Raw genomic sequence first — 14,742 nt, 5'->3', positions numbered from 1 at the left:
TTTGCACACACTATTTCCTTGTCCAGTTTGTTCCAAGTGTCTACCACTCTATGTGGAAAACTGTTTTTCTTCAGATCTCTTCTGTAGCTATGTTTTTTTTATTTTCTTTCCATGCCCTCTTGTGCTTCTCCTGTCCCAGTTTAACAAGTCCTCTATATCAAGTATTTCTGTGTCTTTCATGATTCCGTAGATGGTCAGTAGGTCACCTCTCTCTCTTCTTTGCTCCAGAGTTGGTAAATCTAGTTTAGCCAATCTCTCCTCATATGACAAGTTTGCGAGTGCAGGTGCCATTTTTGTTGCTGCTCTCTGGATTCTTTCTATTTTCTTTATATTCTTTTTCATACTGGGTGACCACAATGTCGCCACATATTCTAGTCTAGGCCTTATCAATGTGACCAATATTTTTTTTAATAATTTCTTCGTCCAAATATGTAAATGCCACTTTTATTGATCTTAGCAAGTTGTAGGATTCTCCAACAATTTTGTTTATCTGTTTGTCATAGGACAAGTTGTTTGAGATAATTACACCCAAATCTTTGTCCTGATATTCTGTTTTTGCTTTTTCCAAACTCCATTATGCTACACTTCTTAATATTGAAGTCCACCTCCCATTTCTGACTCCAGTTCCATACTTTATTCAGGTCTTCCTGCAGTGATTCGCAATCCTCTTCAGTTTTTACTCTCATTAACAGTTTGGCGTTGTCAGCAAAGAAGCTCGTGTAGCATTTCACATCCTCATCCATGTCATTCACATAAATAGCAAACATTATTGGAGCTAGTACAGATCCTTGCTGTACTCCACTGATCACCTCTTTTCAATCTGAATATTTTTCTCTGAGCACTACTCTCATCTTTCTACTAATCAGGAAGACCTCCATCCATTTTAGTAGGTTCCCTTGTATGCCTCCTATATGTTTGAGTTTTTTCCGTGGTACTTTGTCAAAAGCTTTTTGTAAGTCCAGGAAGGCACAGTCAGCCCATCCATTCCTTTCTTGCACTATGTCTATTAATCTTGAGTAGAAACATGTTAAGTTTATGGTACATAATCTTCCTTGTCTGAACCCAAATTGTCTTGGGTTTATTATATTGTTGTCTTCCAGGTGTTTTACCCATCTATTCTTGATGATTTTCTCACAAATTTTGGCTATAGTGCTTGTTAGTGACACTGGCCCATAGTTAATTGGTTCTTCCTTGTTTCCTCCTTTATATATTGGTACAAAGTTAGCATTTTTCCAGTCTTTTGGTATTTTTCCTTCTTTGAGTGAGCAATTTATTATGTTATGTATTTTGTCCATTAGTTCTTCTTTGCATTCTTTTAGAATCCAATTTGCAATTCCATCTAGGCCATGTGATTTCCTGACATCAAGGTTTGATAGGTGTTTTGATATTTCTTTTTGTGCTATTGTTATGTCGCTCATAGGGGGAGATCGCCTTTCATTACCTTCGTTCCAATATTGTGTTTTCTCTCTAGTGAAGACAAAATTAAAGTGATTTTTCATGATTTCGGCCATTTCTAAATCTTCTGTGTATTCTATATTTCCTTGGTGTAGTTTCACCATTTCTTGCTTGTTTTTAAGTTTACCATTCATGTATCGATAGAATAGATTGGGTTGCTCTTTGCATTTATCTATGATATCCTTTTCATGGTTCCTTTTTCTTCTCTTCTCACTTTAACATACTCATTTCTATAGTTTATATAGACTTGCCATTTTCTTGTTTTTTTTTATCTTTTCTCCACCTTTTCCAAGCTCTGTCCCTTCTGTCATTTGCCTCGCTGCATCTTTTGTTGAACCAGCATTTAATGTACACTCGAGCTTCTGTCTTGGTACGTGCATATTTACCCCTTAATTATCCATCAAGATATTCCATTTCTCTTCCATTTTTGTCTTTTCCATGTAAAATTTTTCCCAGTTTGCATTCTGTAAGAATTTCTTTAGTTTTGCAAAGTCAGTTTTGTTGTACATCAATCTTCCTTTCCTATGCTTTTCATTTCTCTCCATGTATATTTCTTCCTTCAGTTTAGTTTCAATGAGTATATGGTCATTCTTTCCAATTGGTGTCTTGTATTGGATTTTATCCACAATTTCAGGTTCTGTTGTAAAAATTGAATCTAGTTTCGACAGCTCTTCATTGTTTCTGTATCTGGTGTTTTCACTGACCCACTGAGTCGTTGTGTATTCCATGGTCATATCTAGTAGTACATTACCCCACAAGTCATCTCCTCGCACTGTCATGTTTTCCCAACAAATTTTTTTGCAGTTGAAGTCCCCCATAATTACCAGATTACCCCTGCCCATTAGTGTCTTGTTTAATGATTGCCTTGTATTTTCTAACATTTTTGTATGCTCGTTCTTTTTCCAAGCGTTTGTTTTTGAGGGCACATAAGTCACCACAAACTTTCTACTTTTTATGTTCTTGTCTTCGACTTTTATCATGATCAGTTCTACATTACCTTTGCCCTCTGCTATTTTTGTCACATTCAATTTTTTCTTGGCCAAGAACATGATTCCTCCCTGTTTCCTGTCTGTTTTTAATCCAGTAATTATATAGTCCATTTCCAACATCGATGGATGATATCACGCCCCTTAGTTTAGTCTCCACAATTCCCATTATGTCTGGTTTTTCTTCTAGCAGGTAATCAATAAGTTCGTTCAATCCTGAAATTGATCCATCAATGTTGGTATAGGCCACTTTCAATTTTCTTCTCTACATTTCTTTTTCTGTCTTTGGTTTGCCCATTCTGATGTACCATTTCCTCAGTCTCATGTCGATTACTCTCCAATGGAATTCCTTGCTTTCTGTCTCCGTTCTTTTCGCATTTTTTTCCCCTTTGCTTCATCTCTTAGTGTCTTTTCTTTTTCTAATTCCTCGGTACTCATTTCCCTTTTTATCCATATCTTGTTGTATTTTTCACTCCTTGCCAAGTTACCTACTTTTTCAAATATGTCTACTGCCATTTGTGATCTTAGTTTTATCTTTAGGGGTTGATTTCTATCCTTAGTATAGCGACTGAACCTATATGTTTCTTCAAAGTCTTTAGCTGAATCTTGAGCTCCCTCATGAACTTCTTTTAAGATTTCTATTGCCGTCTCTTTTTCTTATTTTTCTCTCATGAATCTTGTCAAACCATGTTTTTCTTTTAGCCTAAATAGCACAATGCATTTTTTCCTATCCACTGTGTCTCTGACCCAATTTGCTTTTTCATTAATTACTTGGATAATAGTGTCTTTTGCATTATCCTGCATTTGTTGTTGGATTTTTCAGTTCTTTCCTGAATTTTGTTATTTACCTCTGTTTTTAAGTTTTCGCTATTGGTAGTATAATTAATTCTCTTCTTTTCATTATCACTCTTCAGCTCTTATTTCGTTTTTCAATTCCTTAATGTCGTTTCTCAGGTCCAAGTTAGTTTTCCTTAGGTTGGAGATATGAACGTTTGCTTGCGCTAGGCAGTCCATTAATCCAACTATTTCGTTTCTTAATTACATAATTTCATTCTTCCACCATATCCTATTATTGCTCATTTCCCTCTCTATCTCTAAGATATGACTTAAACTCCTGCTTTCATACTTACTAAATCCAGAAAGAGCATCTTTGTGATACTCCCTCGTGGTGGTTGGTGTGATGAAATGTTTGTTTACATTGGGGTTTGTCATGTTGTTACCAGATGGCTCTGCTTCGCAGTTTCCTTTCGAGTCGTTATTTTCCCTCATTTTTACAAATTATTCCTTAATACATTTAACTAGCACTGCAGAGATATCATTACAGACACTCACGATTTCTCCCCTCCTGTACAATACAAACCAGGTTTCCTTTTTCGTCGTTTATCCTCTTCTTTGGGGCCTAGCGATGACGAAGGTGTTTGTGGTTCCGTGGTCGGCGTAGGTGTGTGTGTGTGTGTGTGTGTGTATTCACCTCGGATCTGCTGCAGCCTCTTTTCGAGACAGCCAGACACCACCCTACGGCAGTGAGCTCAGAGCTCATTATTAGCAGATCTCTGGGTAGGTCTGAGACCACTCACACTCCACACACCGGGACAGCAAGGTCACAACTCCTTGACTAACGTCCCGTACCTACTCGCTGCTAGGTGAACAGGGGCTACACGTGAAAGGAGACAAACCCAACTTGTCTCCGCCCGGCCGGGGAATCGAACCCCGGTTCTCCGGCTTGTGAGGCCAGTGCTTTACCAATCCGCCACCGGTGTGTGTGTGTGTGTGTGTGTGTGAGGTACTGCAGATATTTGGGATAGGAGGAAAGCTGTTAAGAACAGTCAAGAGTTTTTATGAGAGTAGTAGAGCTTGCGTTAGGATTAGAAATGGAGAGAGTGAATGGTTTGAGGTGAAGATGGGACTTCATCAGGGGTTTGTTATGTCGCCCTGGCTGTTCAATCTTTACATGGATGGGGTGGTGCGAGAGGTGAATGCAAAGGTAGTGGGTCAGGGGTTGGAGATGATTAAAGAAAATGGAGAAAAGTGGGAGGTGAGCCAGTTGTTGTTTGCCGACAACACTGCGCTTGTAGCAGGATCAGAGGAGGGATTGAGGAAGTTAGTGACAGAGTTTGAGAAGGTGTGTGAAAGAAGGAAGCTGAAGATAAATGTGAGCAAAAGTAAGGTGATGAGATGTACAAGGGGAGAGAATGACAGTAGGCTGGAAGTGAGCATTAAGGGTGAGAAACTGGAGGAAGTGGACATCACTTTTCATTTCTTCCCAATTTGAGAATTTATCTCTAATTACTACTCTCATTTTCCTCCCAGTCAGGAAGTGTTTCATCCATTCCAATAATTTTCCTCTGATGCCACCTATTGATTCTATCTTCCTTATTAGTTTATTGTGTAGTTATGCAGATTTATGGGATAGGAGGAAAGCTTTTGGGAGCTGTCAAGAGTTTTTATGAGAGTAGTAGAGCTTGTGTCAGGATTAGAAATGGAGAGAGTGAGTGGTTTGAAGTAAAGGTGGGACTTCGTCAAGGATGCGTTATGTCGCCCTGGCTGTTCAACTTATACATGGATGGGGTGGTGCGAGAGGTGAATGCTAGGGTAGTGGGTCAGGGATTGGAGATGGTTAAAGAAAATGGAGAAAAGTGGGAGGTGAGCCAGCTGTTGTTTGCGGACGACACTGCGCTTGTGGCAGGATCAGAGGAGGGATTGAGGAAGCTGGTGGCAGAGTTTGGGAGAGTATGTGATAGAAGAAATCTAAAGATAAATGTAGGTAAAAGTAAGGTGATGAAATGTACAAGGGGTGAAAGTGGCAGTAGACTGGAAGTGAACATTAAGGGAGAGTAGACTGGAAGTGAACATTAAGGGAGAGCGACTGGAGGAAGTGGATAGTTTTAGATACTTGGGTGCAAGTGTAGCAGGAAAAGGTGGAGTGAAGGTGGAGGTAGAATGTAGATTGAGAGAAGCGAGTAAATGCCTTGGTGGATTAAAGAGTGTAATGAGGAATAGACATTTGGGAATGGATGCGAAGAGGAGACTGTATGAAGGAGTGATTGTGCCAACAGCACTGTGTGGGGCAGAAACGTGGAACATAAGAGAAGAAGAGAGAAGGAGTTTGAATGTGTTTGAGATGAGGTGTCTGAGAAGTATGATGGGGGTTACTAGGCTGGATAGAGTGAGAAATGAGGAGGTGAGGAGGAGAACAGGGGTGAAAAAGGATTTGGGAGATAGGGTTGATGAAAGAATATTAGGATGGTTTGGACACATGGAAAGAATGAGTGAAGAAAAACTAGTAAAAGAGGTATGGAAGGCAGATGTGGAGGGAGTGAACATGAGGGGACGTCCTAGGATGAGATGGATGGATGGGGTGAAGGGGGCTTTGGGGAAGAGGGGAATGTCTGTTGAGGAAGGAAGGGAGAGGACGGAAGACAGAGGTGAGTGGAGAATGGTTGTATATGGATGATGTTGTGATTGCATGAGGAGGAATGGGCGGGGGTGTGGGGTGTGGGGTAGTATGTGTGAGTAAATTTTGACGCAGCCCGATGGGATTTCTCCCCGTCCTCTCCTTATATGCAAGGGGGGACGGAGAGGGGGGGGTCGCCGATTAAATGAAGCGGCCTTGCTGTGGATGTGCTGTGTCTTGCGACACTGCTTCTGACCCAGGGCTGTGGGCAGGGTGCAGGGATGACCCGTCATCCAGGAGGTGCTCAGATGAGAGGGAGGGTGGGAGGGGTGTGGAGTGTATTTAGGGATGAAATGGGTGGGAGTGTTTTATGCCTTTCCCTTTTTGGCTACCTCCCTTGGAAGGGGGAAAAAGCCTTGGTATATGTATGTATGTACCTTATCAAATGCCTTTTGTAGGTCCAGAAAGGCACAGTCTATATATGCATGAAAATATAAATGTTTCAACCATCTTTCTGCCAGTAACATTTTGTAGCATTATCATATGACCATAATGTTATAAAAAAAAAAAAAAAAAGTAAGAGTTGCAGTTGAATTTGAGAGATCTTGAGTCCAGTCCATAGACATTAGAATTGCATATCTTGATAGGGATGTGGGAGTTTACAGGTTTTGAAAATGGGCAGCTTTGCTGCCCATCTTGAAAGACTACCAAATGGAGGTACCTGTCAAATGTCCCTAGGTGAGCATAAATTGTGGAAAGTCTTTTTTTAATGTTGAAATTCTTTTGCAGGCCCTTCCTTGCTATCCTGGGTGGTGCCAAGGTTAAGGATAAGATCCAACTTATTGAAAACATGTTGGACAAGGTTAACGAGATGATGATCGTAGGAGGCATGGCCTTTACTTTCCTTAAAGTTATCAAGAATATGGAGGTGGGTTGATATTTTTCTATTATATGACTGTTGTATATATAAGAAAGAACTATTATTGTGTCTTAATATTGCACTCATTTTGTTGGCTACCTGAAGGCTGCAGGTCTTCTGCAAGAGAGATCAGGGGCAGCAGATTGATTGATTTATTGTTGGAATATGGATCATTGAATTTGAACATAGGGCTTGCATTACCCTGTAGGTCTGTTTATGTACCAAAGGCTTCATCCCTCATATAAGGTAGCCAGCCAAGGCATGTATCCACCCCCACCCATCACACAGCCACTTGTCACCCATTTGTTTCCCTTCCATCTTAGCTCCTTGTGGATGAAGGGTCATCCCTGGCTCCTACCCACTGCCTATGTGAGAAGCAATGCAGCAATGCACAGCACATACACATCAGGGCTAGCTGCCTCATTTAAATGCCTCCTTGCACCCTCCTGCAAAAATAGAAATTCCTATGTGATGCATTAATTCATTGTCCATTCACAACCACTCTCCATTTGCACTTATCCTTTGACCTCTTCCTTCCCTGCTCAATATATATTCTTTTACTATATGTCCCCTTCACCCTATTCATCTATCTCATTCTTGATCTTCCCCTCCTGTTAACTCTATCCACCTCTGCCTACACACTTTTTGCAAATTTTTCCTCACTCGTTCTTTTCATGTGCTACTATCCCAATATTCTTTCATCTGCCATAACTGCCAGCTCCCTTTCCACCCCCTCTCCTCCTTTTATCACTATTTCTCGCTATATAATCCTTGTACATGTCAGTGATGACATCCTATCTGTTGCCAAGTTCACTGGCATGCTGCTTAAGCCATGCCACTGCCTATCTAAGCCAGCCACACACCAGGAGATGTGCCATGAGTTGCCCACACCACGAGAACACAGATCTTATGGTGATTACTGTTGGGAATGATTGCAGCTGACCACCAGAGGTTTAAAATTGCACTCCTAGTAGGTATGTTCCCTCATTCACACACACACAGGTGGTTTGCACTACAGTCCATTTTGCTTGAAATGTCACACCACTGCATCAGTGCTGAACAACTTTTCATTCATCAGTAAATCATCCACGGACAGGAATGGAAGCCTAAAGCAAGCTCTGAAACGCAGTGCTTTTTCAATAAATATTGAGGAAGCACCTCCCTTTGTTTATGCGATAGGGAGCTATGTTTATCGAGTGACCGAAATGATAAAATATAGTATCACTTAGTGAATAACACACAAAATGGAAAATGATGAAAAGAAAGACAAAAATATAGCAAACCAACAAAGAGAAGACTGATTATAAGCAGAGTGGAATCACCATTAGGAGTCATACCAAAAAAAAACTTGCATCATTGAGACACCAAAAATAAATCAAAGATTAGATAACACTGCTTTTTCAGGGTTTGTAAAAGAAAGTGCAATACTAGGTAAAGGTTTAAAATGGGAGAGAGAATCAAGGTATAGAAATATCCTAAGAAATCAGATTATAGAATTAATGAATAATAGAATTATAAATCTGAAGTAAGGTGATGAGATGTACAAGGGCAGCAGACTGGAAGTGATCATTAAGGGAGGAAGGAAGTGGATAGTTTTAGATACTTGGGTGCAAATGTGGCAGGGAAAGGTGGAGTGGAGGTGGAGGTAAAATGTAGATTGAGAGAAGTGAGTAAATGCCTTGGTGGATTAAAAAGTTTAATGAGGAATAGACATTTGGGAATGGAGGCTAAGAGGAGACTGTATGAAGGAGTAATTGTGCCAACACCACTGTATAGGGCAGAAACATGGAACATAAGAGAGAAAGAGTTTGAATGTGTTTGAGATGAAGTGTCTGAGAAGTATGATGGGGGTTACTAGGCTGGATAGTGAGAAATGAGAAGGTGAGGAGGAGAACAGGGGTGGTAAGGGAGGAGATAGGGTTGATGAAAGAGTATTAGGATGGTTTGGACACATGGAAAGAATGAGTGAAGAAAGACTAGTAAAAGAGGTATGGAAGGCAGATGTGGAGGGAGTGAACATGAGGGGGCGTCCTAGGATGAGATGGATGGGGTGAAGGGGGCTTTGGGGAAGAGGGGAATGTCTGTTGAGGAAGGACGGGAGAGGACAGAAGACGGGTGAATGGAGAATGGTTGTATATGGATGATGGTGTGATGCATGAGGTGGAATGGGTGGGGGGATGGGGGTGAGGTAGCATGTGTGTGAAAAATTTGACGCAGCCCAAAGGGATTTCTCCCAGTCATCTCCTTTTCTGCATGGGGGGATGGAGAGGGGGGGTGTCACTGATTTAATGAAGCGGCTTTGCTGTGGATGTGCTGTGACTTGACACTGCTTCTGACCCAGGGCAGTGGACAAGGTGCAGGGATGACCCGTCATCCAGGAGGTGCCAAGATAAGAGGGAGGGTGGAGGGGAGTGGAATGTATTTAGGGATGGAATGGGTGGGAATGGTTTTTATGTCTTTTTCTTTTTGGCTACCTCCCTTGTAAGGGGGAAAAAGCCTTGGTATATGTATGTATAAATCTGAAACCCGAATACAGGGCAATGAATAAAGAAATGAACCAGTTAAAACTTCAAAATGCTGAAACCAATAGAGACCTTATTGATCTAAAACAGGAATTAAAAATAGCCAAAAGTGAGAATGAAAGGATGAAAAATGAAGATACAAACAAAAATGAAGCTTTGAAAAACGAAGTAAAAGAACAAATACAAGGGGTGATCGAGAAAGTGGGAGAAACAATAAAAGGGATAGGTCTCAAGAAATAAAAATTCAGTGGAAAGTGGAAAGACAAAATGAAAAAATTACTTTTAAAGGAATAGTACAGCAACAAGTGGAAGAGAATACTAAATTGTGCGGGATGGCAAATGATCACTTCAATCAATTAGATATTCAAGAAGATTTAGATAAAATACAGCAATGGTCTGAAAAGTGGCTAATGAAATTTAACACAAATGCAAGGTTATGCACATAGGTAAAAATAACAATAAGTAGGATTACAAGTTATTTGGAAATTCTTTAACAAAAGTGGATAGTGAGAAGGATCTAGGGGTAATTTATCAGTAACGATCTCAAATCTTCTAAGCAGTGTATTTCAGCCCCTGAGAAAGCAAATAAGATTGTAGGACTGATTGTGCGATCTTTTGACTTCAAAAGCTCGTCTCTCATTAACAAGCTATATAAATCGTTGGTCCGTCCACATTCCAAATATAAGAAATAAATCATACGAAAATTGACTAAATCATATGAATCTGTTTTCCCTAAAAAAGTGTAGACTCAGAGGTGACTTGATACAGGTATTTAAAATTCTAAAGGGCATTGACAACATGAAAAGTGACAAAACTCTTACACTGAATTAGAATCCGACAAGAAATAATGGTCTCAAACTGTCAGGAAATAGATTTAATTTGGAAGTGGGAAGAAACAACTTCAACCACATAGTTAATGAATGGAATAAGCTTCTTGCAGAGGCAGTGCAATGTAGTTCAGTTTGAAGCTTTAAGATTCGTTTAGATAAACATTTAAGCAAGATGCTGTAATGACTGCCATTTATTTTATATTATTTGATTATTTGTTTGTTATTATTTGTCTGTTTATTTATTATTTGCTTGATTACCATTTATCATTATTTGTCAGTTTATTATTATTTACTATTTACCTGTTTGTTTATCATTTAACTATACCGTCTGGGGTATTGGCTGCTTGTTATTGTGGCAAAGTAGCATGCAGTTGATACTTTAGGGTCGATATGGGGCGCCCCTACGGACCAGAGCCACACATCATTTTGTCTATGATAGAGGAAAACTCTTCATAGAGAAATTATGACACTTTTATACTACGACTGTCCCTCCGTGATGCTGTCCCTCAACCCCTTACTGCTGTCCTGTACCATTTCTCTTGAGTATTCATTTTCTGCTATGGGGGAATTCCCTGTGGTGGGGGAAAAGAATACTGCCACTAAGTATTTTCACTTGGATCATAAGAGGCAAGAAGAAAGGGACGGGGAGTGGGACTAGGCATCCTTCACCTTGTAGCCCCACAGGGGACATTCCTAAAAGAAAAAGTAAAGGCATAAGAGGGTCTGGGAGTTTTCCGACCAGCACCCTAAGGTTTGGGTCTTTTAATGTGCGTGGATGTGGTACAGATGAGAGTAAAAGGGAAGAGATAGGTAGTATGTTTGTGAGAAGAAAGATGGATGTGTTGGCTTTGAGTGAAACTAAGCTGAAAGGGAAGGGTGAGTGTAAGTGGGAGGTTATCAGGAATGAAGAGAGGGCGAGGGAGGGAAGGGGTGGCTATTCTAGTAAGTGAAGAGATAGGTAAACGTGTAGTGGAGTGGAAGGAGGTTTCCTCAAGGATAATGTGGATGAAGGTGAAACTGGGAAAGGAGATGTGGATCTTTGTAAGTGCATATGGGCCTGGCAGTGAGAAGAGTGTAGAAGAAAGGGAGGCCTTTTGGATAGATTTAAATGAGTCCATAGAGGATTTCGGGAGAAATGTCAATGTAATAGTACTGGGAGACCTTAATGCTAGGGTAGGAAATGGTCCAGTTGGAGTGGTTGGGAAATGTGGAGTTACAGGAAAAAATCGTAGTGGAGAGTTGATGGTGGAAATGTGTCTAGAGAGTTGATGATAGCAAATACAGTGTTTCGGAAGAAAGTCAAGCATAAGTACACATGGGAGAGGGTGGTGGAGGGAAGGGTGGTAGATAGAGCGTTGATGGATTATGTAGTGGTAAATAGGACTATGATAGGAAGAGTTAAGGATGTACATGTGCTAAGGGGAGAGGGTGGGGGAATATCAGATCATTTTTTGGTGGAAGGTAAGTTGAGAGTGGAGGATAGATGGAGAAAGAGGAAAGGGACAAAAGGTAGGGAGGTGCTTAGAGTGAGCTCTTTAAATGAAAAGGAAAAGGAGAAGGAGTACAAGAAGAAGCTGAAGGAGGAGTGGGAGGGAGTGAAGGATAGAGTAGAGCTAGGTGTGGAGGAATGGGGATGGTTCAAGGAGGGAGTCACAAAGTGTGCAAAGATAGTGTGTGGAACAAGAAGGACAGGAGGAAATAGAAGGAAGGGTAGTGAATGGTGGGATGAGGAAACAAAGAAGGTTGTAGAAGAGAAGAAGCGAGCTTTCACAGATTGGTTACAAAATAGGACGAGGGAGTCATATGAGAGGTACAAAGAAAAGAAAAGAAGTAAAGCAAAAGGTAAAGGAAGCAAAGAGGAGAGCAGATGTGAAGTGGGGTAAGAGTATGACAGAAAATTTTGAAAGTAATAAAAAGATGTTTTGGAAAGAAATTAAAAGAGGAAGAGGAGGCGAATCAAGTAGAGAAGAAAAGGTAAAAGGTGCAGATGGAGAGATGATAATGGAAGAGAAGGCAGTAAGGGGAAGATGGGCAGAATATTTTAGGGAGTTGCTAAATGTGAAGGAGGATAGGGAGGGAAAGATAGATGCAGTGGGAAATGCTAAAAAAATGAGTGACGAGTGAGGAAAATGGAGGAGAAATAAGGAAGGATGAAGTGAAGGCAGTTGTTAAGATGATGAAAGCAGGTATGGCACCTGGTCTGGATGGATGCCATGCAGAATGTCTAAAAAAAGGAGGTACAGTGATGGTGGACTGGCTTGTGAGGTTATGTAATGTTTGTTGGAGAGAGGGTAGAGTGCCAGAGGACTGGAGAAGTGCCTGTATAGTTCCACTTTACAAGGGAAAAGGGACAAGTGTGAATGTAGTAGTTTCAGAGGGATTAGCTTGTTAAGTGTAGTTGGGAAGGCTTATGGGAGGATCTTGATTGAGAGGATTAGGAGAGGAACAGAGGAAGTAATTGGTGAGGAACTGTGTGGATTTAGGACAGGTAGAGGTTGTGTAGATCAGATCTTTGTGGTAAGACAAATATGTGAGAAAGCTATAGGAAAGGGGAAGGATGTTTTTTGGGCCTTTATGGATCTGGAAAAGGCTTACGATAGGGTAGACAGAAAGGTACTGTGGGAGGTTATGCAGATATATGGGATAGGAGGAAAGCTTCTAGGAGCTCTCAAGAGTTTTTATGAGAGTAGTAGAGCTTGTGTCAGAATTAGAAATGGAGAGAGTGAGTGGTTTGAGGTAAAGGTGGGATTTCGTCAAGGATGTGTTATGTCGCCCTGGCTGTTCAACTTATACATGGATGGGGTAGTACGAGAGGTAAATGCAAGGGTAGTGGGTCAGGGATTGGAGATGGTTAAAGAAAATGGAGAAAAGTGGGAGGTGAGCCAGCTGTTGTTTGCGGATGACACTGCGCTTGTGGCAGGATCGGAGGAGGGACTGAGGAAGTTGGTGACAGAGTTTGGGAGAGTATGTGATAGAAGAAAGCTAAAGATAAATGTAGGTAAAAGTAAGGTGATGAGATGTACAAGGGGTGAAAGTGTCAGTAGACTGGAAGTGAGCATTAAGGAAGAGCGACTGGAGGAAGTGGATAGTTTTAGATACTTGCGTGCAAATGTGGCAGGAAAAGGTGGAGTGAAGGTGGAGGTAGAATGTAGATTGAGAGAAGCGAGTAAATGCCTTGGTGGATTGAAGAGTGTAATGAGGAATAGACATTTGGGAATGGATGCTAAGAGGAGACTGTATGAAGGAGTGATTGTGCCAACAGCACTGTATGGGGCAGGAACAGGGAACACAAGAGAGGAAGAGATAAGGAGTTTGAATGTGTTTGAGATGAGGTGTCTGAGAAGTATGATGGGGGTTACTAGGCTAGATAGAGTGAGAAATGAGGAGGTGAGGAGAAGAACGGGGGTGGAAAGGGAGTTGGGAGATAGGGTTGATGAAAGAATATTAGGATGGTTTGGACACATGGAAAGAATGAGTGAAGAAAGACTAGTAAAAGAGGTATGGAAGGCAGATATGGAGGGAGTGAACATGAGGGGACGTCCTAGGATGAGATGGATGGATTGGGTGAAGGGGGCTTTGGGGAAGAGGGGAATGTCTGTTGAGGAAGGACGGGAGAGGACAGAAGACGGGTAAATGGAGAATGGTTTTATATGGATGATGATGTGATGCATGAGGTGGAATGGGGGGTGAGGTAGTATGTGTGAGCAAAATTTGACGCAGCCCGAAGGGATTTCTCCCTGTCTTCTCCTTTTATGCATGGGGGGACGGAAAGGGGGGCTCGCCGATTTAATGAAGCGGCCTTGCTGTGGATGTGCTGTGTCTTGCGACACTGCTTCTGACCCAGGGCAGTGGACAAGGTGCAGGGATGACCCGTGATCCAGGAGGTGCTAAGATAAGAGGGAGGGTGGAGGGGTGTGGAGTGTATTCAGGGATGAAATGGGTGGGAATGATTTTATGCCTTTTCCTTCTTGGCTACCTCCCTTGTAAGGGGAAAAAAGCCTTGGTATATGTATGTATGTATCATTTATTTTATTTATTATTTATATTATAATATTTTATTTATTTTTTTTATAATTTATATACATAATTTTTTTGCATCCAACCTAGTTATGGACCAAAGTCTCCTGTCTGCATGCTCCGCCATTGTAATCCTTTGCAAAAGAGTTGGGTCATAGACATAGTGGATAAAAAAAAGTGCTTAGTAGTTTACGGTATTAAAGAAAAAGATACAAGAGGAGGGGCAAGAAATAGACAAAGAAATAAAGTGCATAGAAAGGGACTATACTCTAAAGAAAAAAATATACCACTATAAATTAAACAAAGATCTCAAATTGTAGCAGAAGTACCATCTAAAACAGCAAGGTTGGCAAAAAGCAAAAATTACAAAAATGTATGGATGAAAAAAGAAATGAGTGATGAAAAAGAGAAGGAAAAGATACTAAGAATTGAAGCAAATGAAAAGAAATGAGAAAAGACTGAAAAAGAACCTTTTTTTGGGGGTACTAGACCTGAGGCTGAGAAAATTGTATATATATAAAAAGGAAACATAAAAAACAAAAAAGGAGAAAGGAAAAAGTTAAAGATAATGTATACCAACATAGATGGCATGATTTCAGGATTAAATTGATTATGTGCA

The 14,742-nt window shown here is 40.8% G+C and overlaps 1 protein-coding gene across 1 annotated transcript in view; it reads left to right on the top strand.

Moving 5' to 3' along the window:
• Pgk (phosphoglycerate kinase) overlaps positions 1–14,742 on the top strand; it is a 150,288-nt gene that overhangs the window by 67,993 nt on the left and 67,553 nt on the right. The window contains exon 5 of the mRNA XM_076198973.1: positions 6,625–6,763. Coding sequence (XP_076055088.1) covers positions 6,625–6,763 — 139 coding nt within the window. The remainder of the gene's footprint in view (positions 1–6,624; positions 6,764–14,742) is intronic.

Source organism: Oratosquilla oratoria, chromosome 15, assembly GCF_046742065.1.
Source record: "Oratosquilla oratoria isolate Oo_2021 chromosome 15, ASM4674206v1, whole genome shotgun sequence".
Lineage (NCBI taxonomy): Eukaryota > Metazoa > Arthropoda > Malacostraca > Stomatopoda > Squillidae > Oratosquilla > Oratosquilla oratoria.
Note: the sequence above shows the minus strand (reverse complement) of the source record. Positions and strands in the feature narration are given on the sequence as shown.